This window comes from Rattus norvegicus, chromosome 8 (genome assembly GCF_036323735.1).
Source record: "Rattus norvegicus strain BN/NHsdMcwi chromosome 8, GRCr8, whole genome shotgun sequence".
NCBI lineage: Eukaryota > Metazoa > Chordata > Mammalia > Rodentia > Muridae > Rattus > Rattus norvegicus.
This window is the reverse complement of record NC_086026.1, coordinates 58,637,930-58,665,782: the sequence shown is the minus strand read 5'-3', so window position 1 is coordinate 58,665,782 and position 27,853 is coordinate 58,637,930. Positions and strand designations below refer to the sequence as shown.

General features: G+C 46.7%; 1 protein-coding gene across 2 annotated transcripts in view; it reads right to left on the bottom strand.

Moving 5' to 3' along the window:
* The window catches only part of Drd2 (dopamine receptor D2), a 63,937-nt gene that overhangs the window by 3,557 nt on the left and 32,527 nt on the right, over window positions 1-27,853 (bottom strand). The window contains exons 2-6 of one of the 2 annotated variants that reach the window (NM_012547.3): window positions 9,075-9,390; window positions 4,909-5,018; window positions 3,847-3,983; window positions 2,474-2,664; window positions 1,433-1,519 (exon numbers count right to left, since the gene is read on the bottom strand). In NM_012547.3, the coding sequence (NP_036679.1) occupies window positions 1,433-1,519; window positions 2,474-2,664; window positions 3,847-3,983; window positions 4,909-5,018; window positions 9,075-9,359 (810 nt within the window). In that variant the 5' untranslated portion in view covers window positions 9,360-9,390. The remainder of the gene's footprint in view (window positions 1-1,432; window positions 1,520-2,473; window positions 2,665-3,846; window positions 3,984-4,908; window positions 5,019-9,074; window positions 9,391-27,853) is intronic. The other variant, NM_001409379.1, reaches the window with a different exon arrangement.

Sequence of the window (27,853 nt, the reverse complement as noted above, 5' to 3'; positions counted from 1 at the left end):
AAGCCACCAAGCCTCCGGGGTCCTCCTGCCCCTCTGCACACTTTTGCAAACAGCATGGTTTCTCTGCCAGGAACACAAAGAGGGCCATCACTGGGAGGCAGGGACCATCTGAACACAGCACTCAAACTCCTCACGGCAGTTACTCCTGGACCACTTCCCAGAGCAATCTGTGAAGCCTCAATACCCTAGAAACACTTGGATGCTAGCACCCATCCACTTCTCTTTTTATAACCTGAGTGACACTTCCTGAGTGTGAAGGGCTAGACACCAATTCAGCTGCTAAGATAAACCCCGACCGACATTCCATTTTGTCTCACTTTCAAGAACTCAATTCCGACTACATAAAAATCACGTTCCCCTTCCTCCCTTCCAGGTTGGAGCACAGGCACCTGCATCCGCATGGACATGTGGACAGACCAGCTTGGTCCAGAAGCCTGGGGCTGATCTAGAAACTCTCTATCTTCTTCCCTGATAGGCTGCCTTGGAAAGTCCAGCATAGATCCACACACAAGTTGCCAGTTGTGCTTTAGACTCCCCTCTCCCAGACCTTTGTGATCTTAGATCAGTCTCTGAAATACAGTCTATGTGCCCAGATGGTGAAAATGGGCTGCTACCTTGAGTATAACTTGAGATCTGTTTTAGTACCTGTATTACAAATAGCTCATTAGAGCCCTGTCCTTGGAATGCAGCCAGATTGTAAGGACCTGCCCATCTAGGAGACAGATTGCTGGATTTTATGTTTTCCTACTTAGCTGGGGGGTGGGGGGATGAAATGCCTGCTTCTTGAACTCTGGTGGCAACCAGTACCATGAAGAGCTCAGGTATGCTACGAGTCTGCATTTACAGAGCCTATGTCCACCCCAGCTGCTCTACTCTGTCCCCACCCCACAGCTGGATACCAGCTCCCAGCCTCAGAAGCTGCCTATCCAGAAGGTGGTGCATGCTGAATGTCACAATTTGGCTGTGGATTCAGAAGTCACATAGATCTTGACTCCAGTATGCACTCTTTCATTAACTGTTTAGGCTTGGGTGAGCTACCTGTACTTTGAGCCTTGGCTTCCTCTGCTGTGAGCTGAAGACCAATAAGATTTACTTCCCAGGGTCACCTGAGGATTTGATGAGATATCAGGAAGCATGGCAGGTGTTTGAGAAGTGGAAGTAACCTGTATAGTCACTTTCGCTATGTTATAGGGGTAGATCATTTCTCCCAACAAGTGTCAATGTGTCTGTGCCCTGCAGAATTGAGGCATCTCACTGCATTCCTACTCACAAGTGTGCATGTGAATGTGCTCTCAGCTGAGGCAAAGTAGGGGTGCCAGGAGACACTACTCCCTTGAAATAGCTAGTGAGGTCCTGGGATCAGGGAGGATGGGCTCCACTGGTCAGGGGGCGGGCAGAAAGATGGCACTGTGTCCCTGACCTGAACACTTACCATTCTCCGCCTGTTCACTGGGAAACTCCCATTAGACTTCATGATAACGGTGCAGAGTTTCATGTCCTCAGGGTGGGTACAGTTGCCCTGTGAAGTGAGCCAGCACATGGGTCACACAAGACAGTGGAGAACAGAGGTGGTAAGGGATTAGGAACCCAAGACAAGGGAGTCCATGGAGAATTTGGACTCTGATCAGGGGCTCAGCAACTAGAGGAGTGTGGGCCACAGAAGACAGTTGGGGCAAGGGGAAGGCTGGTATACTGATGAGAAGAGGCAGGCAAGACGAGAGGCAAAGGGACCTTGTTCTTTGTGGAGGACCTACTCAAGATCATGCTAGGCACATGCTCACATCCTTTTTCACATCAAATCTTCAGGAAAACCCTGTGAACTGCACATGACTCCCACTTAACAGATGAGGAAACCAAGGCTCACAGAAGCTAACCAATGTGCCCAATGACACACATTTTTTTTAAAAAAAAAAATGTGGTACTATCAGGGTTTGGACCTGATGCATCTAACCCATAAGTTCTTGTTCCTTCATACCCACATACTGCCTTCATTGTAGAATGTTGAGTGAAAGAGGGAAGTTATATGATAAAAGAACAGAGAAAAAAGAGGAACAGAGAAAGGAAGTGGGGGGAGGGAGGAAGGGTGTACATAGAGGGAAGGGCAGAGCATAGCAGGTACAAAGAATGGTATAGAGAAGATGAAGAAGGGGAAAGGAAACATGGAGGTCATAATGAGAAAGGCAAAACTACATGAGGAGGAAAAGACAAACTAAGGATCAGATCAAGCAAGAACTGCTTTACGCAGCCACAAAAATCTTTACATGGCGAATCCTACCTAGCTCTAACCATGGACCATCTTCCTGCTCTAAAAATTCTGTCACTTCCCTGAGGTCTCCACCCTCATCCAGCCCCAGGAAGCTACTCCAGCCTAGACTTCCACCCTGCTGTCATGTTCCAGGCCCAACCCAAGCGTAGTCTTAGCTCTCTTGATAATGCTTAGGTAGAGACCCCAGTTGGGGCTGAGGTCAGAGACCTTGAGTGGTGTCTTCAGGTTGGCTCTGAAAGCTCGACTGCTGCGCTTGGTGTTGACCCGCTTCCGGCGCTTCCGGAGGACGATGTAGATTTTGATATAGACCAGCAGAGTGACGATGAAGGGCACGTAGAATGAGACAATGGAGGAGTAGACCACAAAGGCAGGGTTGGCAATGATACACTCATTCTGGTCTGGGGGAATAGAGAAACTCAGACAGGCAATGTATTATCAGGCCCACCAGGCCATAGCACCACCAGAAGATACTTATCTTTTTGTTGGGAATCAAAAGCAATCTTATAGATTATGTAATGAATGTTGCCTGGAAATGGTAGATGCAAATCAATTCTCAGTTTTAAAAAAAATCAAGGTATAAAATCCCCAACTGTGAGCAAAAACTAAAGCTGTGACTGACTGCTTCCAAGTTTCTTATTCCTCCTCTCTAATTACTTGCTCATTAGTTCTGTCATTTCTACACACACAGGAAAGCCATGATTCAGAAGATACAACCAAAGGAAATTTATTTTCAAGAGAGCAAGCCATTACTTTAGTTTTTCATGTATAATGGAAAGAGAAGAAGCTCTGTTACTCCATAATTTTGGCAACAGAATAACTTCACCTGCTTATTTAACAAACTCACCTGTGTTCTAGTGTTTAATGTTCACACACAGTCCCTTCCAGGTAGATCAGATGTCTGTTGATATCATGTTCATTCTGAATTATTTCTTCACATTTCTGGGAATTCCTATGGCACCTGCATTCTGATTATATACTTCCTGGACTTTATGAAGCCTATTCTCTACCTGTATAGCTCTTGTTTCTCTGCTGAGAAGCATCTCCATACTATACATGTTCTGCCCTTCTTCTGTCTGAGTTACTGTCTCCTATAAGGAAGGACTTGAGGTTGTCTCACTTCCTACTTTTTTCTAGCTTTCTTTCTCCAGGCAGAATGGGACATTAGATCAGCTGACCCACTGGGTTGCAACCTCCACCCCTAAATACCACTATCAGATGTGAATGGTATAATCTCTTTGGTAACCATACATGAGCACATACATACATGTGCAGTTTGTAAAGCTGTCTAGATTGCACCAACACATTAAATGATGTTGAAAATGACCAGACCATCTCTTCAGCCATTTTCCTTTCTCCTCACCCAGTCCCAATGTGCCAGGAGGCACACTTTCCTCTCCTGCCCAATTCTGGAACAACTCTAAGTTGGGCTGAATCTGGGTGATGCCCCCAGCCTCTTTGAGGTTAGGAATGGGTAACCACTGGACTTCTACCCATGTCTGTATGAAAGACTCAGTCATTCATTGTCCTAAACAAAGCAGAGATATGGAGACATCCGAGCTCCAGGCAGAGGCCAGACTTGCCTGTATTGTTGAGTCCGAAGAGCAGTGGGCAGGAGATGGTGAAGGACAGGACCCAGACAATGGCAATCATGACAGTAACTCGGCGCTTGGAGCTGTAGCGTGTGTTATACAGCATGGGCATTGCCACAGCTGTGTACCTGCAAAGGCAAGGATCCTAAGTCTTGGTTGCTAGCCATCAGACCCTTCACTCTACAACATGCACCACAGATGCTCCATCTGCCTGGCTCTGTGAAGCCTGCCTAAGACACTTAGCCTTTCCCCACATTCAAACATATAATGAGCAGCAACTACTGGGCACTCCTAGGTCATTCACTATTTAATTTTCCCCGCCTGGATTGTAGACTCTCTGATGGACTTTTGCACATCTGAAACCATCCTTACTATACTGGACTGCAGAAGGAGGAAGAATTTGTTGACAACTGGTAGTTCTGTCTCTCAGAGCAAGGCTTTATCCCCATTTAGCAATAATTAAGGTTGGCTCTGGTAACAGTGGCATCATTAATCCTCCCTCACATTCCTCTACCAAACACTTGTTCCTCACTCAATAACATCTCTTTCTTCAACAGTCCAGTGAGAGGGAAGTTCAGGTCCTATGGAAGCCTCACAACATGTTATGTATGTGAGTGAAGGGTTCTAAGAATACAGCTGAGTAAATGGCTTAGGCCCCCATTGATCAGCTGGGGGCCTAACAAATTTCTAACTCAACACTTTAGCTTAAGGGACAGGTATCATATTTGTTTCTAGAAAATGAACCATGGAGATCAAATAATTTCTACAATCTTCCAATGGGCAGATAAATAGAGAACAACAGGCTTTGGGCTCTAGTCAGAACCAACTCTTTCATATAAGGTATGATCTGGGTAGTCTGTGGAAAGTCTGCACTATCTAGCCAAACAACACACACGCACGCACGCATGCACACACACACACACACACACACACACACACACACACACACGTTCACATACACACAGCCAGTCATTACAGAACCTGACCCTGAGAAGAAGTAAGGCACGAAGCAAGAATGGCCGGGATCATCTCACCCAATATTGTTGTCCTCACCTGTCAATGCTGATGGCACACAGGTTCAGGATGCTTGCTGTGCACATCATGACATCCAGAGTGACAAAGATGTCACAGTGAATCCTGCTGAATTTCCACTCACCCACCACCTGGAGATAAAACAATGTCATGCGTGGAAAGAACAGTTGTGGAGATTATTTGCCCAGGGCTGAATCTTACCAAGAAAGCCATGCCCGTGAGGTTGGGAAACAATCTCAGAGCACAGACCTAGTACTTGTATCAGCCACTTTTCTCCTCTCTGTAACAAAACACCTGACAAAAATCAATGTAATGGCAGGATTATTTTGGCTCGCAGTTTTAGGATACTGTCCAGGACGGTGGAAAGGCGTGGTGGTTGGAGCTTGAGGCATCTGGTCACATCGAGTGATCAGTCATGGAACAAAGAAAGATTAGTGCTTGTGTTCATATTTTCGTTTTTGTTTGTTTGTTTGTTTCCTTTGTATTCAACAGTATGGAATAGCAAAGGCCACATTTAGAGTGGGACTTCCCACTTCAGGTAACTGAATGTTGGAAAGCCCCTCACAAACATGCCCAGAGGTTTGTCTCCTAGGTGGTTCTGGATCCTGTCAGGTTGACTCCCTATGATCCATCACAGAGATCTTACAATTCATCAGCTCAGCAGCAGTTGGGAGCAAGTAGTTCCTCTGAGGACTTGAGGCTTGTACCCGTTGCCTCATATAGATCTGCTTTTGTGCCAAGAACTTCGTGTTAGAAGAAAGATGACTCACCTCACTTGAGTGCCTCAACTTTGAGCCTTTATCTGTAAAGCACCTGGGTGATGATCTCCACGAGTGTTGCAAAATTCTGTTTTTGTCTACTTAGTATCTATTCACCACACAGACAACTATAGTCTCTATACTTTTGGATGTTCTGATTTTTGGCAGGAGGGGTGGGAAGGCAACTTACAGATCTAGGGTGATGTTATCCCTCCCAATGCTAGCTAACTCTGCAAGTCGGGAGTGCCCCCACCATGTAGGAAATCCTTGGCTTCTACTCACAGGAGAGAGGAGTGAGAAAGGCCTACCCGTGGACTGCAGCAGGGACACGTACACTGTATGCTGTAGCTCAGGAGGGTCCCATACCAACTATCATATTGCCTCTCACCAACACTGCCCTCTCTTCCCATCTCAGAAACAACACCAAATATTACCAAAACCTAACAAGTTCCATGGGGGCAGTACAGTTGCCCCTGCCAAACATGGACAAACCAAGTGTTTTCCTGTATACATCTTCTGGAGGGTTCATGTGAGTCTGTTCTCTCACCGTGGGAACTGAAGACTGGATATCCAGCTGTAAAGCATGAGCAGGGCTTCCAATATACAGAATTTATTTTTAAGGCACCACTGGGAAGGGTACTAGGCACATCTGGTTCACAACAGCTTTGGAGTCCCTCCTGGGACTGGTATCTGGAAGCTGCCTTCATGTCCCTGAGGACCGAGGTCTGAAATACCAAGGACCTCTTCCTCATCTTCCCTGCCCAGCTCCTCTCCCACCTTCCATTACTCCTTTTGACAAACATCGATTTAGAAACTTAGTGTGTGCCACATTCTGGCCTAGATTTCTGGATACAGGGGGGAATGGTCCACACAATGCCTTCCTTTGAGGATCTATAAAACCCCTTCCTTACCAGCTTGTCTGGAGCCTAGTTTAAGCTGGAAGATGTTTCTATGATCCCAGGAGCAGCTACCCTGGAAAGTAGTTAGGAACAGTGACTCCTCCTTGCTGCAAACCTCAATATTTCCTGCCTGGATGTAGGGTCTCAGTCTCCTGTGGAGCTTTCTTCCTGTTTTCTCAAGCAGACTGCATTGTCTAAGTCTTCATCAGGTTTTTTTTTTTCCATCCATGACACCAAAATTCCCCATGCCCCAGGCTCAAGGGGAGAGTAGGGTACTGTTCAATCAGTGCAGAGTAAGTTGCAGATGACTCAGAAATAGCTTGCACCTCTTCTAGAAAAGGCTCACATTGACTCTCACTATGAAGAATGTGAGACCTGGAAGACCCTAGGAAGACAGGAGCTCCCTCCCTGCCTTCTTTCAGGAATCTTTTTCTTAGCTATCCAAGTGGAAATGGGTGGAGCCAAGAAAGGCTTTCTGCACCTTGACTCTTGAAGCTTTCTGCTTCACGTCTGAAACAATGGCAGAAAATGATGAGTAAGATATCTTCTTGAAGGACCGAGGGTCCCAGAGATCTTAATACAGTTGCTGTAGGGACGTGTCCCTGTCCTGCAGTCTAATGAGGACACGGAGGCCGGAGACTAACAGAACCCATCCATGTCCCTGAACAGAACATGTTTTGCTCTGAAAAGAAGGCGCCTCTTTGCCTGTGCCTGAAGAGGGAAAAGAAGAGGAGGAAGAAGGGGAATCCTCCCTAAGTCAAGGGATTTTGGGTATCTGTGACTATTTTGTCTTCATCAGCCTTGTCATATAGCATGAGCAGTGGACCATTCTGAGCACTTTTCATATAGTGAAACACTCCTACTAGGTAAGAACCATTGTTATTCCTAACTTGTAAGCAGAAAGCCAAGGCACACAAGGTGGGATCCTGTTCCCTCCATCTGGTTCCAAGATAGCTTGAGGCCTGTTTTGAAGGAACCAAGGGCAGACCAAGCCTGAAAATCAAGAGGTTCTTCAAGGAGATTTCTGCATATAGCTCAGGGGATAGACAGAGTTGAGGGCCCTCACAAACAAGAGGGTCATGGAGAAACTGCAGTGGGGGCCCATGGTGGTTAGTTTCAGTTGTCAATCTGATAGAACTTAGAATCACCTGGAAAGAGTCCCACTGAGGATTGGGCAGGCCTGTGTCAATGCCTGAGAGGATTTTTGGTTGTTGGTGGTGGTGGTTTTGTTTTGGTTTTGATTTGCTTTTTAATGGGTTAATTGAGGTAGGAAGACCAACCGTGAACGTAAGTGGCTCTATTTCATGGGCATGGCCCTGGACTGAAGAAGAGTAGAGAGAGCATGGAGCACACATACATTTATTTCTATCTGCTTTCGACTATGGATGATATGTGACCAGCTGCTTCAAGTTCCTGTCTTCACTTGTCCAAGCTATGGTCTATAATTTGGAATTGCGAGCCAAGATAAACCACTTCTGCCCTAAATTGCTTTCTGTCAGGATATTTTTTTGTCATAGCAACAGAAACAAAATGACAACAATCTTTAATACCTAATCATCCTCTCACGTACCCAAACTTGACACTGCCTCTGCCCTGGACAGGCCACCCCAGGCTCCTAGACAGAAAAAAACAATAGCACCTCACTTGCACCTCTAAACTTCCCCAGTGCCCCATATCTACATGCTAGAACTGGAGAGTGTCCACAGGGAGAAGGGACCCAAGCTGGGACTTCTCCATGAACAGCTTTTCCCTTTCCTGTGAGGCTTGGGTCAAGATGGACAGCTTCTGGTCAAAGCCTCTGATTCCTATTCTAAGAACTAAGCAGAGGAGAGTCAGTTCTCTGAGTTTCTCCAACAGTGTCTACAATGTATGCATCACAGGGCCTTCATCAGAGGGCTGCCTACCCTCCTGTTTGAGATGGCAAGCAGGCTCTGTCTTAGAAGGCTGCCTCATCCTCCCTGCAAAGGGCCACAGTATAGGCTGCCCATTGTTGCGTCTACCAAGGTGTAGGCACTAGAATACTCTGGAAAGGGGAAAGAAGGATAGCATAGAATAGTAGCTCCTGTTTCTGAAATGGGGAGAGAGGGATGGGAGTTTCAGGCCTCAGAGCACAGGCATTGTCCCTCCTTTAGGGATTCTCACCAGTTAGCCCTGCTTCTACTGAAGCAATCCAGGGCAAGGCAGAATTCCAGCTTGAACCTTTTTGCAGTGTGAGTAGAGAAGACATATATTTTCTCTGAGCAGATAGCCCATCATCTGCCAGATGATGACAGTGCCAGTTCTGTCCCCAGAGCTGCTATGAGGATCATATAGGAAGATTCTGTGTATAGAATACTTACCGTGGACCCTGTACTTAGGAAGCACACTGTAAAGCACACAGTCATGATTATGATCACTGTCTGCTCCATAAAGAGAGAAACTGAGTCCAGCAGAGAGGGAAAGGCTACTCAAGGGAACAGGCAGAAACTGCTGGGGGCTTAAGAATACAGACTCCAGTCTAAGGTTCTTGAAGTAAGGGCCCCAGACCTACCTCCAGGTAGACAACCCACGGCATTACCAGTGTGGCCACCAGAAGATCAGCCACAGCAAGGCTGACTATCAAGTAGTTGGTGGTGGTCTGCAAAGCCTTCTCTCGGGATACAGCCATGCACACCAGCACATTGCCAAAGACGATGATAAAGATGAGGAGGGTGAGCAGCATGGCATAGTAGTTGTAGTGGGGCCTGTCTGCCTTCCCTTCTGACCCATTGAAGGGCCGGCTCCAGTTCTGCCTCTCCAGATCGTCATCGTACCAGGACAGGTTCAGTGGATCCATTGGGGCAGTGGGGCCACTGGGTGGCACGGCTCTGGCCAGGAGAAATGAACACATGGAGTGAGTAGGAGCACTTTCAAGGCATGCTTCCTCTCAAAGAGGGTTCCCTGAAGAAAACCCAAGAGCTAGCTAGCAGAGTAGAGAATTCTCCAAACTATAGTTTTTTTTCCCCATAGCCAATGATCTTATAATGCTGGGGCAAGCTTCTGTTCTTCTAGCAGATGGTTCAATAAGTGAAAACTATACATTTTCAAGCCTAATAACATAAATAAGCTTCAAAAGAGCTATTCATCCATTCTTTCACTTGTCCAACCCACTCATGTGCACAGTTAGTTAGGAGTTCCAAAGTCTTGTGGTAGAAGAGAAATAGGCATCCACAAATTCTTGATTTTTTTTAACATTTATTAAATCATCATTTTACATGAAAAACACAGGCAAACAAAATACACATGGTTTTGTATCTTACGTTCTAAAAGAAATAATAGATACTGTGCTCAGCATCCATATCTATAACTCCAGTTGCTCCAAATGCTGGTGCAGGGGGATTGAAAATTCAGGGCAAGCCTGAACTACAGAGTGAGTTCAAAGTCAGCCTGACAGCCTAGTCGAATGCTGTCTCAAAACCACAAAGAACTAAAAAATTAGGTTTTGGTATATTTCAGTAGTAGTATGTTTGCCTAGTATACAGAAGTCCCTGAGTCCAATCTTAGGAAATATAAAGAAAGGAAAAAAAACAATAGGGACTAGGAAATGGAATGGGGAGAGAGACACATATCCTAGTTTATGTAATCAAGTAAGACTTTAAGATGAAAGAGTCATTCAACTGGCACTGGAGAATGTGTAGGAATTAGATACATAGCGAGATGGGAAGGGTCCAGACAGTAGGCATCAAGTACTATAATAGAGGACTTAAAAGAGATTTGAGAGAGCAGAATCCTAGAGGGTCTTGGCATGATTTGAATCAAGGCAGCTATAAGGGTTAGATTACAGGGAGTGAAAAGTCAGCATCTGTTGAACCTGCTACACATACAGATCTGCTTCGCAGAATGATGAATCTGAGATAGTACGTAGTGAGTGCATAGTGACTAGGAGAGGCCCACAGCAGAAGCGGGACACCTGAAGGACACCATTGTAGGAATCTAAGCAAGAAATGATGATGCTCCACAGAACACACCCTGTGGCAACCCTGAGGTGAAGTAGGAAGAGCCTGTTGAGCAACTAAACGATGGAAGATGTTGCATCCAAGGAGAACATAGAACAGTCCCAACAGCAAATGATTCTGTTCAGCTAAAAATAGAGGGTATGGCAATGGAGCTGAGGAAAATTAAACCAGAAGGACCTTCAAGGTCAAAATGACTAGGTCTCCTCAGCTCAGGAACCCATGAACATCTAGGAGTAAAAGAATGATGCCATTCAGGCTGGAGAGATGGCTCAGTAGTTAAGACCACTGGCTGCTCTTCCAGAGGTACTGATTTTAATTTTCAGCATCCACATGGTGGCTCACAACCATCTGTCATATGATCTGATGCCCTCTTCTGGTGTGTCAGTGAAAGTGTATTTATAAACATTATATGGATAAGATAAATAGATTAGATAGGTTAGGTAGGCAGATAGATAGATAGATAGATAGATAGATAGATAGATAGATAGATAGATAGATAGATAGATAGATATTTTTCAAATAAAGAATGACCCCATTAAATCTGGGCTCTGGAAAGTTCACGGATTACTTAGGGTAGAAAAGAGCCTTGAGTGAACTATAACTCAGGTAAGAGATGTCAGTCACTATTTGGAAGTGGTGAAAATGGATATAGACCTTAGAAGTCAATGTCATGGAGCCTGGTGGTTGTATAGATGGAAACAGGAGAAAGAAGGAAGCTAAAAAGAGAAAGAAAAATCTATGGCGGCTTATGAATTTCCCTGGGGTTCTGGGAGACTGACAGTGATCCATCCACAAGGAAAATGGAGAAGGGGGGTTCAGTAGGAGACTTGGGAGGCTTATGTTATGGTTATGGCTTGGGTTGTGGTTGTGATCAAAACAACGCACACACGATGTAGTCTCAGCACTGCTAACACAGGTGTTCTTATTTCACAGGATATAATAAAATTTATTGGCATTCCGAGGCATTCCACAAAGCACAGTGACCTCCAGGCTCTCTGCCACTCAGGTGGGCTTGAGAGCAACCGGTCAATGGCGCTGGAGATGAAAAAGGGAAAGAAGCAGATGGAGGACATCCTACTCGGCACTGCCACTCAGGATTTGGTGTGGGGTGTCAGAGGAATGCAATCCTGCAGCCAGTTTCCCAATTCAAACGCAGCAAAGCATCAGGTCTTATTGATGCTGCATTCAGCAGAGCCAACGGGTCCCTCTTCCCACTTGGAGCACACAGCAGGTTACCTGCATGTACATATCGATCAGACAGCTGGGTTGCTTCTGACATTAATTTATTCAATCAGCATCTATTGAACCTGCTACACACGAAAGCACTAGGCAGTGCACCAGAGTCTGGAGGAACTCTTTACTCCTGTTCTGTTTGTTTTCTTTCTCAGCACCTGGGGATTGAACTAAGGGCTTGCTGCCTGCAAAGTAGCACTTCTGAGCCACCTCCCAGTTCCCTTTCTCTTTGTCTTTAGAGATTTAGTCTTACCAAATCACTCAGGCTAACCTTGAACTCACTCTAACCCAGAAAGGCCTTTGACTAGTGATCTTCCTTCCTTAGCCTTCTCAGTCACCAGAACAAATTTACTCAGTCACCATTTACTCCTGGGCCTGGCTTTACCCCAGATCTCTCTGTTCCTCTTCTCATTGCCTTGCTCCTTCTCCTGGTTTGGCCAGTGGTATCTGCCATGATCTCAAATCCCTGTGTCCCCTCCCATGATCCTCAGCCCCCTGTTTCTCCCCAGACCCTCCTCCGTACCACCTGTCCTTACATCAGACCAGAGTCATGGGTTCAGCAACACCATAGAGATCTAAGATGATGGAACCATATACTTGTAACAGCTTGAGATTTTGCGAAATGATTTTAGATGCACTGTCTCGACCTCAAAACAACTGCCGGCAAGCTTGCAATATCACCCCCACTTTATAAAGAAGGCAAGTATCTGAGAAACACTAGTCTGAGCCTACATGAGCTTCCAAGAAAGACTGACTCAGAATTCCCCTTTCTGGAATTAGCCTGGACTGTCTCCCACCCTCCTCAGGGCTCTCAATGCTCCACTCCAGGTTCTGTCCTGGAATACCCTCACCAAGGTGTCTGCTTTCTCGCTCCAGTTTTCTCAGGGCCGCACCATGTGTGGCTCCTACTTCATTCTGAGGGGGTAAGCACATAAAAAGCACACATTTTGTTCTTTTTTGACTTCCTACTCTGTGGTCTGCAGGTAGTGAGTACGAAGCACATGTTTGCAGCACTGAATCAGAGGCTCTGCTAATAGCTGGGGGAAGAAAACCCCTCTGTCCTTGACATGTGCTGGCTAACACAGGCCATTCGATTTACAAGTGCCCAGAGGACTGCAGCTCACGAGCACCACAGCCATGCACAGAGCACATCAGCGCCAGCGATGAGCTGCACTGTGTGCCTCACATCTTACAGAATCCATCTGCTAAAGCCCTAACTTCAGTATCTCAGAACGTGGTTGGTGATAGACCCTTTAAATGGAAATTAACTTAAATAAGGCCACTAAGGCAGGCCCTACTCCAAGCTGACTTGTATCCCATAGGAACTTTTGACATAAACAAGTTAACAGGGTTGCAGGGACAGAAGAAAGACCACATGGGGACGCTGCATGAAGGAAAAAAATGTCTGAAGATGAGGTAAGGCTTGTGCCTGGGCCCTGGCTGCAAGACACACTCAAGGTGAGGTTGCAGTTAGACTAGAGGATTCTGCTTTCCCAGGTCATCCGCTATATTGTCCACTGTTACACGATTTACCACATTTCTGACGCTCTGACAGAGTGGAACGTAAGCGTCAGTGTTGGTTTCTGCGACACCGAGGAAACAGAAGAATACCGTTAAACTCGAGCACAGCCCTCGATGCTGTCAGTTACAAAAAGTACTCCGACTCTATTAGACACTGAATGGGAGGGAGGCCATTGCCTCTGAGAATGGGTAAAGCAGAGTACTCTCTGGCACCTTCAGAAAGCCTGAGAAACCCTGACAGGATCAGGTTCCTGCATTCATCCATCACCTTCCTATTCTCCACCAACCTTTGGATTCCCAGATTGCTCAACCCTTAAATATCAAGAAACATGAGAGTACCTGGAGGATCCTCCCTCTCACCCATATCCTTGCCAGAGATTATCCCTAGGGGGTGGACAGTAGGAAGTTGGAGATCTTGCAGGTATCCTGGGCTGGTTCTGACTGCGAAGAAGCCAGATGGAGTCAGTGTTGGCTCCCAGACTTGTGTGTAGATCTTAAGAAACCACACAGCAGCCAGGGCCCTGGATTGGCCAAGAAAGACCAAAATGTTTGTTCTTTTCTTTTTTTTTTTCTGAAAAATTTGCTCAGAGTGAATTGTTCTTCTGGTCATCAGAATTTTCAAATAAATATGATCGCATGTAAGAACAAAGATTTTTTGGGGGGTTGGGGTTTTAAAAATACAAAAGAATTTCTCGCCAACCTCCATTTCCCCATAGGTGAATTTCCCTCCATTTCCTCCCTCCTGCGAAAATACAAAAACTCCCAAATCACACTTCCCAGTCCAAGAGCTCTTAGTGACCAACACATGCAGACATGGTCATGGCCCAATCTCAGCCTCACAGGTATAGCCACTGGACTGTGTCCCCCGAGAAATAGTTGCATGCTCGAACACTGAGATGCTAAGCTCATTCAAGGAGTGCCTGGGTCAGTCTCCCTAAAGTGTCCCATATCTTCCTGAACATCAAACGGTGCTGACAATTGCTACCCACCCACCTCACTAGGAGGCATGGACCCGTGACCACTGTGGGACCTCTGAGCTTTCTTCTCAGCTGATCCTGTGGCAGAAGGGATCCTAGGGAGACCTTTTATGGAGGAGGCCTTAAGCCTTGGGCTACTGAAGCAACAGAGACAGAAACCATCTGCCCCTCATCTGTTCTCAGTATCCACCATTTCTGCTCTTGGCTAGAAAGGCCAAGGTCAACTGAAAGGTTTTCCAGAACCATCTATTTTGATGCAGAGAACCTACCCCCATTAAGTTTCCCTCAAGCACTCAACGTAGCTCCAGCCTGTGTTAATAGTGGCCCTCTTCAGAAGCTTGGAGCAGATGTCTTGAAGGAGCTGAGGTACATGAAAACAGCAAGCCAAAAATAGTGGAGCTAAGGTATCCAACCTCAGCGGCTCCTTCCATTTGCCCCATGGGCCTCAGAAAGCCTTCCTGTGTGTTCCTGGACTTGGAAATAAGCCAGCTTTCCCATGGAGAAGCTAAGAGACAGATTGGTGCTGAGTTGAGTCTCCAGGCAAGCTCGATTGACACCCTGCTGAGACCACCCACCACGGAGCCAAAGACTAGGAGGACACAGAGCCTGGGACAGGGAGGGGAGCCGAGGGCCCCCCACTCCTCCCAGCCACACATCAGACACAGGCAGGCTCCCAACCTGACAAGAGGCAGGGCTCCTCCAAAGCAGGTGGGGTAAAAAAAAAAAGGCTGCTTTGAGGTGCCACAATTGAAGGATGACTCCCAAATAAGGTGTTTCCTCAGGGAAAGAATTTGAGGTGGGGGTGATCAACGGATGGTAAAAAAAGAAAGCTGGTTGGTCCAGGAAGGGGATGTGTCTTTTCATGGCCGCTCCTGCCTCTGTGCCTTCTCTTTTCTGTTCCATGGAGCACAGAGCTGGCGGGTGGGGGAAGAGCAACTTCAGCGTTTCACGAACCCAGGCAGCCTGTTTCCTGTACTCTCCTCAGCTTCTCTTGGGCTGCCTCCTCTGAAGTTTGGCACTTGAAGGAATCTAATTGTCTAATTAAAATTTAACAATCCCTTATCAGGCTCGATGGCGGGTGAGACACTGCTGTCTTAAACACATCATTTTTTTTTCTTCTTTTCTAAGACTTTAAGCATTTCAATGAAAAAGTAAAGAGGGGGGAGCATTTCTCATTTACATGTCAAAAGCAGCTTGGTGGAGTGATTTGCTGGATGGAGGTTGGGAATGGGTAGGTAGGGTGCTCCTCTCCCGGGCTCCTGGCAACCCAAGCCAACAGCTCCCTCCTCTAGGTGGAGGGCCAGGCTGTGGTTCAGGGATGGCTCTCTAGAGCCTACAGATGCTCCATGAAGGCAGTGAGGGAGTGACACTGCCCATTCTTGACCTGGAGGCAGCCTTAGCCTGGGTTGAGGGTCAGGGGGTAGACAGATCTCACACTAAGAGTCCTAGGTAGAGCACCTTCCAGGGGTCTACTCCCAGGCATGCACCCCAAAGGTACCCACCATCGAGATCCCCTAGACCTAGACTCCAAGAGCTGGAATGATGGCTGGAGATATTAGCATTATCTAAATGGCAGGGTTTCTTAAATCCTGGACTGAGTCTAGGGTGTCTGTGGAAAGGACAAAGGTGAAACTAAATGTTGATTGTGCCAAGCCATAGCAAGGGGTAGTGGTGTGCATGGGGCATGGGGCATGGGGTGTATGCTGTCATCTTAAGGTTGACCTCCCTCGCCCCTGAACATCTTTCTCAACACCCAACCTAGGTACACTGAGAAACTGGATCCTTCTCAGGTGGCAGCAAGTCACATCTGAGTGAATAACTTGGAAAAGATTCTCTGTGGTGGACCTTAGATGTCACACCAAGGCTGTCCCCGTGTACTGATTAATGCCTTCCTCCCCAGATTGGCGTTACTGGGAGGTATTGGCAATGTTAGGAGGTGGAACATGTGGGAGATCTCAAAGCACTGGGTGAGCCCTCAGAAACTCTGACCCTTCCTCTTCTTCTTCCTGCCTCCCAGCTGCTATGAGGAGAGCAGCTTCCTCTACCACAGGTTCCCAACGTGATGTGCCACCTCTACACAGGAACCCAGACAACAGAACCAAAGGACGGCCATCTTTCTCTCTAGACAAACCCTTCCATTTAAGTTGATTACCTTGTCGATTTGTGACAGCCATAGGAATTTGGTGTTACTCTTAGGCTGCAAGCTAGCCCCCTTCGCAGCTTCAGCATCACTTTGAGGTCTGTACTATTTAGATACCTAGTCTAGCAGAGGCCTTCCCTCTCATCACCTGGGCCACCCCATTTTGGGGAAACTGAGATTTCTGTAGAGGAAGTAGAAGAGACTACACACTGACAGCATATGGTTTTGTCCCCCAACTTCTGACGCCCCCCTCCCCACTTCTGACATAGGTCATTCAACCTCACGTTTCAGAGCGCAGCAACAAAGCCCATTCCTTGCTGCTAAGGCCTCCTTTAAAATGTGGGAAACCCGAGAAGAACCTCTTGCCTCCTCACCCTCTGGTTGTGTCTGCCTTGCCTTCCTGAAGCCAGATGTACAGCATCATCTCAAAGGTCTTCAGTGACCTAGCCTGAGGTTGGTAGCCATCAACTCAAAGCCTCCCTGCTTGCTGGAATTAAACCTTTCCTGACAGCCTCCAGCCTTGCCTCCTTGGGGTGGGGGAGAGCTTTAGGTGGACCCTCCCCCAACCTCCTATTGAAATTTACAAACCTCCAGCATAGGGAAGCCACTTACTACATCCTTGGGTTTCAGTGTCTCTTCCTCTACAGGCCCAGCCCAGACCTGGGTTCAGGATCCTATCACATTCAAAGTCCAGCTGCCCCTACCTCTGAGACTGTCTTCCCAACCCTTCTCCAGGGAAGCTACCCTAATGCTTTTATCACAGCAAATTGCTTCCAGCAAATGCAGATACAAGGAGGTCATTATTTGCCTAATGGTTTGGTATCTGTGCATCTTATCAACTGTGAGCTACTCCCTATAAGGATGGCTTCTACCTTGTTCCCTCTGGGTACTTACTCCCCACCCTTAGCCTGGCAGCAATAGGTACCTTTAAAAATAAGGAGACATCTATGGAGTTAGTAGCTCATGCAAGGGTAAGGCCAGTAGGCACTGGGCTCTGGGGCTTACCTACCTTATAATGGTTATGCCCCTTGGATCCTTCTCCACAAGGTCTACACTCCTGAGAACTTGCCTGGTTTTCTGGGCCTCAGTGACAGAGGCCTAGCTGTCAGAGTCCTTCTAGGGTATCCCTGAAGTATATACCACCGTAGCGCCCAGAGTTATAGTATTGGGAATGGAGGGTGCAGGAAGGCAAGAAGTAGAGCTGAATCCCAGATTACTTGCATCCTGTGGAAAGGAAGACTGTAGCTGGACTCTGGGCTATTGAGGGACAGGGCACTCAGGGACTTCTAGCCTCTTCGTTAGTGCCCCACTGAAGAAGTGAAGTTGTCCCCAGAGCTATCACCTCAGAATGGTAGGATGCTAACACATTACAGAGCTGGACTGAAAGCCTACTTATCTGTGGAACATGGAGAGGAGTCGGGAATCAGCACATAGCTCCTCAGCCACAGAAGGACCCCTGACTGAAGAGAAGGGAGCTGAATGTGACTGACTGTGAGGGCCATTTCTGTCCCACAGCTGAAAGTGACTGCGTGTCATCTCCTGGACTTTCATCCCAGGCATGCTTCCTTCTCAAGGTGACCAGGTGTCACAGGGACATTCAGGTGCCCATGGTAATGTGACTAGTCCCCCAGGAGACACAGGCAGCAGTGGACTGATGTCAGAGTTTTGTCATCTGCCCTGGTTGCTGGTCTTTGAGGTTTGCATTGGAGTTAGGCGGCATCTGGAGACTCAGTAAAGGGAAGCAGGCATGTGGGGCTCCCAGTCTCGTCCCTGCGGATTTTGATGGCTCCGTTAAAAAAATGTCTCCGCACAAACTGTCAAAGTGTCACACATTAATTAACTGTTAGCTGAGTGACTCAGTGTGGGGAGGGGCGGGGAGAAAAGCTTCAGTTGGCGCTAAGCAAGGTACCATTCCAGCATGCGCCTGCCTTTTGATTAAAAATCTTCACAGTGCGAGGGAAGGGGCAAATCTCTGGGGCAGCTCACGTGAATTGACAGGTGGGATGCAGGCGGATGGGGTGGGGCCCAGGTCCCCCTCTTTGAGAAAGGGAACACAGAGAGGAGGGCAAAGCCTCTGGAAAGTGTTCTGATCTAAATCAGAAAGGATCCCACAAACTGACTTGCTCGATTGCTCTCTCTCTCTCTCTCTCTCTCTCTCTCTCTCTCCCCTCTCTCTCTCATTCCTTCATCCCCTTCCCCTTCCTCTTTCCCCAAGGGGGCTGAGCTAGTCGTCTGAGCTCAAGATGCAGACAGGACCAACTCCTCTTAGGTGGGAGCTGGAAAGGGCGGGAGCTGAGTCTCGGACAGGCCTCCTTGACCTTTACTTTAATTTCAGGGCAAAATTGAGAAAACATGCTCTTGAAAGTCAAGAGGGAAACAAATCCTGAACCTTATTGCTCTAGAAAGAGGGAAAACAATCCTGGCTATTTGGCAGAAAATTGTTCTGCTTTATGAAAAAGCAACCCTGTTCTTATTTAAAAAAAAAAAAAAAAAAGACGCAGACAGCATAGCCGGGATCAAATGGTTTCGGTGGAAATAAGAGCAGGATGGCTTGCTGTCTTGCTGCTTCTGGGAACATTCAGGAAGCAATTCTCCCCAGTCTCTCATTCCTAGGATGCAGCAGGTGAGGCTAAGGGCCACTGCTGTCCCAGGAAAAGGAGAAAGAACCCTTCCTGCAGTAGAATGGATGGGCCAAGCAAGACTGAACTTTATGACTCCCAAAGACATAGCAACTTAGTTTCAGGACCTCAGAGACCAGAGGACTACAAAATCAGATAGCAGAACATGCTACAGGGCAAGGAAAGAGAAAGTCCAAGGGAACAAGCAAACAAACAAAAGATAGAGAAGCATCTAAAACAGAAGCCACTCCAGTGCTCCATTAGCTGTTTGCAATACGTGAACACACTTGCGTTCTAACTCAAGAAACCAGCTGTTCAAAGTCCATGACATTTCTGAGACAATTGAGAATCTTGACAGGAAATTTTTGATATGAGGATCACGGATAATATTTTTTAGATGCAACAAGGATATTCTGGTTGGATATTTTTCTTTTTAGAAGCAAGGTCCCAGATAGCCCACACTGGTTTCAAGGTCACTGTATAGTGAAGGACGACACAGAACTCCTGACCTTTCTGTCTCTGCCTCTCAAGAACTGAGTCGGCAGGCATGTACCAGCATACCCAGCTACACTCAGGTGAGCCTTTGAAAAGAGCCTGTGGGACTCAAGGACTGGCAATGGGAAGGCTGGTATGTGCACTCTGCAATCTGAGACGTCTCCTCAAAAGCACAGTGCTCAGACTAAGGGATCATGTCCTCTTCTCATAGGGGACCGTAGCTCAGTTGGTCAGAGCAGGAGAGTGTAATTCCCATTTTAAATGCAAATAAACAGTCTGAGCTCCTCTTTGTGTTAGGGATCATGGACTATGCTATGCATTCCATTGGCTTTGTGCCTCAACCCTGTAGTGTTAAGTTATCCCATGGTACCAGTGAAAACGCAGGCCCAGAGAGGGTGAGAAACTTGTTCAAGTTCACCACAGTAGACTGGGATATTACGATGACTAGTTTTATGTCGACTTGACACAAGCTAGAGTCCTTTGAGAGGAAGAAACTTCAGTTGAGAACATGCTTTCCCCATATTGACCTGTGGGCAAGCCTGTGGAGCGTTTTCTTGATTGATAATTGATGTGGGAGGGCCCAGTCCTCTGTGGATAGTGCCACCCCTAGGCAGGCAATCATGGTCCTATACTAAAGCAAGCTGAGCAAGTCACAAGAAGCAATCCTATCATTAGAGTTATTCCATGTCCTCTGCATCAGTTCCTGCCTTGAGTTCCTACCCCGACTTCCCTAGACAATAGGCCACATGCTGTAGGATGAAACAAAGGACGTATCACATCGCATCATTAGAAAACCCAACTAAGACAAAACGTGGTACCAGGAGTGGGTTATTGCTATGACAGTGCAGGCTCACCTGAATCCAGATTCCTCCTCATACCAGACATGGACTCTGGATGGACCAGGGAGGAAGGTTTTCCAGGCTTCAGGTCCAAGGGCCAAACTCGACATCCCACCAACCCATTAAGTGACCACAAGAAGTGAGATGAAACCCTACAGCCTTGCATACTAGAAGGCTAAGACCAAGGCCACATCAAAGTTTCTGTGTATTTTCCAAAAATACAACATTCTCAGAGTACCTGAGGTACCAAGCTGCTCTAATAAGTGAGCTCTGGGAAGTACTGAGCCCAGGGGATTGTGGGTAGAACCAATAGGTTCTAAAACCTGGCTGACTCTCATTCTCCCTGGGCTCCAGAGCAGACTCAGAGTTCTTCACTCAGGCATAGTCAGCCTGACTTCCTCCCATCTATTAGGGCTTTCAGTGAGTCCTTCTCTTGGTCATGGCCCCTCTTCATCCCAGCAGTACTATGGGTATGGACCACTTGTTCTCTTGGGCTGTGAGATCCTTACTTAGAAGAAATCAAGATGTACATTTTGCCCAAGGAAACATGAAGGCAGTGTCTCTGTCCCAACTACAGGCTGGAGCCTTGCACAGAACTTCCCCATCCCAACTTTTCCAGTCTTTCAGACTTTTCTAGAGAGTGAGACCCACAGCACAGCATAGCAGACAGGAGTTGACATCTCCTGGGTTTGTTTGCACCGCAGAGACACACCTGATCCCAGTCTTAGCTTGAACACTTCAAAAACTGTATGCTTTGGGGTTTTGTTTTGTATTGTTATTTTGGATTTTTTTTTGTGTGTGTGTGTGTTGAGACAGGATCTTACTCTGTAGCTGTGGATGCCCTGGAACTCACCCTGTAGACCAGACTGTCCTTGAACTTAGAGACCACCTTCCTCTGCCCCTCAAGTGCTGGAATTAAAGGCTTGCGCCACTGTGCTTGACTTTGTGCCTCAGTTTTCTTATCTGAAAAATTGGGCAATATCCCCTCTCTCATCGGAATTGTTTCGAAACTAACTTAGGACATGTATGTAACTCCACTAGCAATAGTCCAGTAGCTGTCAGCTAGTGACATAAAGAGGAATATAACAGCTGACAGAGATAAGTGAGAACCTGAGCCCTGTGAGGATCTCAGAGAGAAACAAACAACAACAAGCCCCTCATACTGGGACGAAGGGCTGTGAGAAAACCCTGAGATATCCCCCTAGCTCCCAATCCTTTCCATATTACAGACTTTAGACTTCGGCCATAAGGCTCCAAAAATCCCACCAGCAGCCATGAACTGAAAGCCAGGGATGCTGGGGCACTTCATGGTTACCCCCAAGGTCTTCTTGATGTGTACCTTGCAGTTTGCAGCAACCTTGACCCTTCCTTCTGAATCTCACAGAATTAAGTTGTACCTGTCCTGTAGCCTTCCTGGTAAATTGGAAGGACACAGAGAGAGGAGACACCCTCTCCCCCTGAAGGCAGAGGTGGGCAAGGAGAGGGCCCAATCAGGACCATTAGACTCCTTGATCTATAAGGGCATCATCAACCATGAATTAGTTCATCCAACTGGAGATGTCTGATAAGACAGCCATTTAAGTGGGTTCCCCTGATGAGCCATGTCCCCAGTTCTCGTTTAAATAATTAATACTCAATAAGGATTTGATAATGAGTGCTCTTGTTTCTAATTTCAAAGAGTAGGAGAGGAATCAAATCAAATGATACATTTCCAAGTAACTTGCAAAGAAAGTCTTACAGAAAAAGTAGTGTTCTCTTGGCATTCCAGTTCAGGCCTTTGAATACCTCTAAACTGATGACACTTGTATCATCACTAGGTGAGGGAGGAGCCCGGGATGAAGCTCAGATGATAGAGTGCTGGTTTAGCAAGCACAAAGCTCATACATACAATCCCTGCATTTGGAAGGTAAGAGGCAAGATTATCAAAAGTTCAGGTTTGGGGGCTTTGTGACAAGCAACTTTATCTGCAGAGCCATCTGGCAAGGTCAGGTCTTGTATTGTTTTTGTTTTCTTTTAAGATTCTGTTGCGGGAGAGCACACACATGCAGGTGCTTGTGGAAGCTAGAAGAGGGTATTAAATACCTAGAGTCTGGAGTTACAGACTGGTGTGAGCTGTCCAATGTGGGTATTAGGAACTGGAGTCCAGTCTTCTGTAAAAGTAGCAAGTGCTCTTGACCAGTAAGCCTTCTTTCCAATCTCCCAGTTCCATTTTGAGACAGATTCTTACTCTACAGCAAAAACTGCCCTGAAACTTAATATGTAGCTCTGGCTAGCCTCAAACTCACAGTAATTCTCCCCTCTCAGCCTCCTGATTGCTGGGACTACAGGCATGAACTCCCAGGTCCAGCTCAACAGTCACGTACGAGAGTAACACTGTGATGTTTTTATTTTCCTCTGGTGTTGAGAGTTACATCAAGCCTTACTGGTGTTAGACAGCAGTTTACCTTGGAGCCACCCACCTTCCCAGCCTCCTCCTCTATTTTGATAACAGGCCAACAGTGAACCTCAGAGACCCACTTATGAAGTAAAGAAGAAATGGAGAATGTGCTCCCAGGGAATACCATGCTGTTCTGTGATCCGGAGAATTTCAGAGGCAGTACAAACGCTTGGGTCTTATCTTGAGCTCCTGGGACACAGATGAGCTAAGTTCCCTGAGCCCGTGGCAAACAACATGATGTTGCTAATCAAACTTCCTATGCACCCACCCAATTTTATAAATCAGTCTTTTGATGCACTAAGTGAAGATGAATTAGCAGTAATGAGGCTGTGACAGCTCCCTGAGGCACAGGCTTGATGAGAGCTTTGATGGCTGTGGCATGAAGGAGGGAGGGGGGGGTTCCTCCTTGCAGGCATCAGAGCGCGCTGCCAAGTTCATGCACCTCAGCCTCACCTGTAAATCTTGTACCCTCCCTCACACATGAAGTCGGTATCCGAGAAGGTCCAGCCTTTGTAGATCTGAGAAACTGAGGCACCCACTTGTCGTAAGCTCTCTCAGACAGTGGCAACCTTGAATCATCCATGACATCAGTTATAGCGGGATGCAGCAGTCAAGGCCACCTCTTCCTTGGCAGTCTCCACCAACTCGGTGATGCTAGCTAATCCTCTTCAGCTCAGACGTTCAACCTGATAGCTTTAGGGTCACGTTTAGTTTTGCATATGGAATGTGCTGGACTCACAAGGAATTGTGGGAAAAAAATTGTCGCCAATATTCAACATTTGGAGATTTCATATTAAGATACGGATCTCTAGCTTTTCTTATTTAAAGAATACTATTTTGGGAATGATAGGGTTGGCGTGTGTATTTATTTAATTTATCATTGGACATGTTCTTATGTAGTTTAAAGTTGGCTTTAGGCTACATAAACTCCGGATGCTCCTTGCTTTCAGTTCCTCAGTGCCAGGATTAAGGAATACGCCACACCTGGTTCCCGGACCGGCATCCTTCCACGGCAGTAACAAGCTGGAAGCGGCAGTCAGCTTTGCATAAGACACACAGAACTGAAGAAGGCAAAGGGACGGCTGAGCATTAGCTATGATGGTATTCTGAGGATGTGAGAATGGAAGGGCCACCATCTCTACCCTACCCTCTTATGTTCTCTTCGATTCCTCAGCTTGGAAGAAATTAGACCTCAAGCATTTGGCAAAAATGTCCTCCCACCAGTCATGACACCCATTCTTGGCTGACTGGGAACACAAGCTCTTGGGTGTACCAGACACTACCAATCCTTATAACACGACAGCCAACTGGTTTCATCCAGTCCATATTTACTGTCAGGTCCCAGAAAGCATCTACGTTTGTGTGTGCGCTGTTTTACGTTCTTAAGCTAACTGGGCTGAGCAGCTGGTGGACAACAGGGGTTTGTATGAATGACACTGATCCCCTCTCCCCAGCAGCAGCAGAAGGACGAAGGGGTTGGAAAGGGTGGAGGAAACTCTGCCTTTTGAGCACGGCGGAGATTTTCGTGCACCTCTCCAGCCCTCTGTGGAGACAAGAGCCCAGTCTCAGGACTATTTCCCTTGGGCCTATTTCCCTTCCTAATGATAATAGAAGCGACATCATCATCATCACCATGTTATATTATCATATAATAATGATGATAATAATAATAATAATAATTAAACTTCCCTTCTCAAAGGTCGCACTTGCTTCAGACTTTCTGTGACTGATCGTCTAATTATATCAGCAACCCAGAAAGTGCGTATCTCTCCAGGAACTGGGGAGCACGCTGCAGGCTGAAACAAAACATTCCATCTTTCTGGCATGTGACAAGCAGAGGGCCGGATCAGCCTGGTGCACCGGCCTAATAGGCGGGGCTACTGGTGACCTAGAGCAGGCCCCTGCCCGTTGTCTTTGCCACTGTCTTTAACTCTTGTGTGGTGCTGAAACCTCTGAGAGATGGCTACAGTCTGCTACTCATCCCCTTGAACACACATGGTAAAGTCTGCTAGATGGCACAGGGTCCGAGGACTCGACTTCCTCTCTGGGATACTGGTGATACATCAACCACCAGTACCTACAGTTTCCCTGCCAGGGAGCAACCCCAGGAGCACGCTCACTAATACAATTGGTTTATTTGAGGGAATGATGCCAAATTCCTTTCTCTCTACAGATCTATTGCTCCTCAGAGGCTGCCTTCTCCAGGAAGCCTTCTGTGATCTCTCCTGGGAAGAATTATTTTCTTACCCTCTTTCAGAATTACAGCATATGATTGTTACTGGTGCTGGGGTTTGGTACCACAAGTCTGTCTCTTCTGTCTCCTAGGCTCACCAATAGCAAGATTTACGTTACAGTCCTTCTTAGTCATGTGAACACCTAGAATTTGCCAGGGCGGAGTAGAAGTTCAGCAATGGCTAATGAAAGACCACATGTGTGAGAAGGTTACCAGTGACTCTTGATTTCTTGTTTTAGTGGCCTAGTCACCACTCCCCACACATTATTTTAGGAAAGAAAACAGAAGGATGGCCACAGCAGGTACAGTACTGCTAGCTCTGCCCATCATGAACAACCTCAGGGAAGATGCAGAGACCTGCCCATCATCATTCACAGTCCTGGGGAGGGTCCAGGGCTCTGCCCATCATCTCACTACTGGGAGGGCTGTAGGAAACAAGCTTCTGGCCATAAGTTCTTGGGGAGTAGCAAGTTTGAATAGCCTATAACACAAAATGGCACCATGTTGTTACAAAAAAAATGGATGCCAATGATGGCAGGCAGGAAAAGTCAAGGCTGTTCCCTACTTGGTCTGTCTCCACCAATCGATCGATGGTAGCTAATTCTCTGTAAGCCAGAAGGTTGTTTTTGACAACTGTCATTAATTCAGTATACCATGATACACACATGCCAAATTATGTTATTGACCCATGAAAATGAAATAGGGGAAGTTTTCTGACAAAGAAAAATTGCACATAAAATTCTTTTGAAATTAAAACTACAAAAAGAGATGGAAACAACAACAAAAGGCTGAAGGAAAAAAATCCTGACTAGTTACAAAGGAATGAGGTTGCTCTATAAAGGGTTGAAAATCTATATTTATGCTTTTGGAAAATTAAATATTTGTTTTCCTTTAAAAGACACTGGAATTGATTTAAAAGATATGCTGTGTCAAATAGTGGACTCAGACATAAAGGCAGGACTCAAATAATTTGGAAGATGCACATCCATGAGTGTTCCAAGGTAAAATGCAATGATTAATCTATCATTTCTCTAAAGGCCTTTTCTAATGAGTCCACCAAGCATACTGAATAAAGGGGTGTGATGCTTAATAAAATATTGCCAACCTGACAGGATCTGAAAGCACCTAGGCAACAAGACTGCTGTCATTTTGAGGAAGCCTCTAGACTGAGTTATTGAGGTGAGAAGACCAACCTTAAATGTTTGGCAGTAGCTTCCCATGGGCTGGGGTCCTGAACTGGATGGAAAAGTGAAAGCATGTTCAACAACAGCATTCTGCTCTCTGAGGATACAATGTATCCAGTGACCTCCACCTGCAGTCAGGACTTCCCTACCCCAATGGTCTGCATCCTTAAAACTAAGATAGAATAAAACCCTCCTTCCCTAAGCTGCTCCTGTGGGCTTTTTGTAAGTGATTAGAGGTAATGGATACAGAGGACTTCTGTAGGTGGGGTGGCTGCTGATGCTAATTATGCTGACTCTCCATTGACTCAGCACATCTTATTGAACCCGTATTGTCTGCAGCCTTGATTAAGAGCCATAAGTATAGCACTGAGGAGGACAGCATAGTCCCCTTGTCCTTAGGGATTCTGCTTAGTTAGAATGGCTGTGAGCACAAGCTGGTCCGGGTGAGCAGGAAAGAGGCGCCTCCAGCAAAGGGGAGGTGGCATGGCTAATGTAGCAAGCTAAACAGATTAACTCGCTGCCACTCTTGTAGCTGCGGAGGATCTGTCACTCCGTAGGGCAGATTCTTAGCAGAAGCAGTATCTCCAGCAACACAAAAAATATAAGCAAGCAGAGTGTGTGAAGGCAAGCCTACTGAGCTCGGCGCTGCCCACTCCACCACAGATGTTCAAAGTCGCTGTCCCATATTCAGTGATGCCGTGCACCATGGCCCTTTCAAAGTCTCAAAGGTTGGTCGTGAAAGACAAGGAAAAAGAGGGGAATTGTTCCAGGATAGAGAAGGCTGAGGAGGCTTGATAGAAAACCATCTCCTTGCCTACAAGGTGGGAGGTGGAGAGAATGTTGTTTCTTGACATTGAAGAAGCTGTGAAGCTGCCCTCTCGCATGGGGACCTGTCTATCTTACCTGGCCATTCTGGGGCAGCTGCAGGTACCTGTCTGTCTGTCTGTCTGTCTGTCTGTCATCTGTCTTCTTGTTTATAATAAGATCTCAGATACCTCTGGCTGCCTCACACTCTCTAAATAGTCAAGGATGGCCTTGAACTTTGAACCTCCTTCCACTGCCTCCTGAGTGATGGGATTATAGGCACGTTGTGCCTCCGTGCCCAGCTTCATATGTGTGCATTATCTGAGGTAATGTTAGACTTGCAGAGAGTCGAAAAGCAGTTCAGTTTCCATGTACCCGTTACCCAGATTTCCCTAATAGCATTAGTTTATTAAACCAAGAAACTGTTGTTCAATGCCATTAACAAGAACACAGATTTTTCTGGGCACTTTGTCAGTTTTTCACTAATGTCCTTTTTCTGGCTGGGATCCTACTGGCCTTCGGCTCCGGCCATCCTCCCACTCCTTCCAGATATCTGCTGCTGGATATGAGACAGCCCTTTGGGTTAGCCTGGATCTAGCTTCTGAGTACCAGGTCCTTGTCGTTGGAATAGTTGCTGTGTCATTTCTGCTAAGATGGGTCCCTTTCTCCCCAATTGAGAGTCCCCTGTGACCAATGCTGGAGAAAATGGATTCTTTCTTACCATTAGGACAACAGTAAAAGAAACCATAATAGTGCAAGAGGGTTCATCTGGCAATGCCTGCTCTACACACCTCTTTCTCCAGCCCTGAAAGGGGCATGAGCAGTAGACATGATTAACCCTTTCATCACAGATG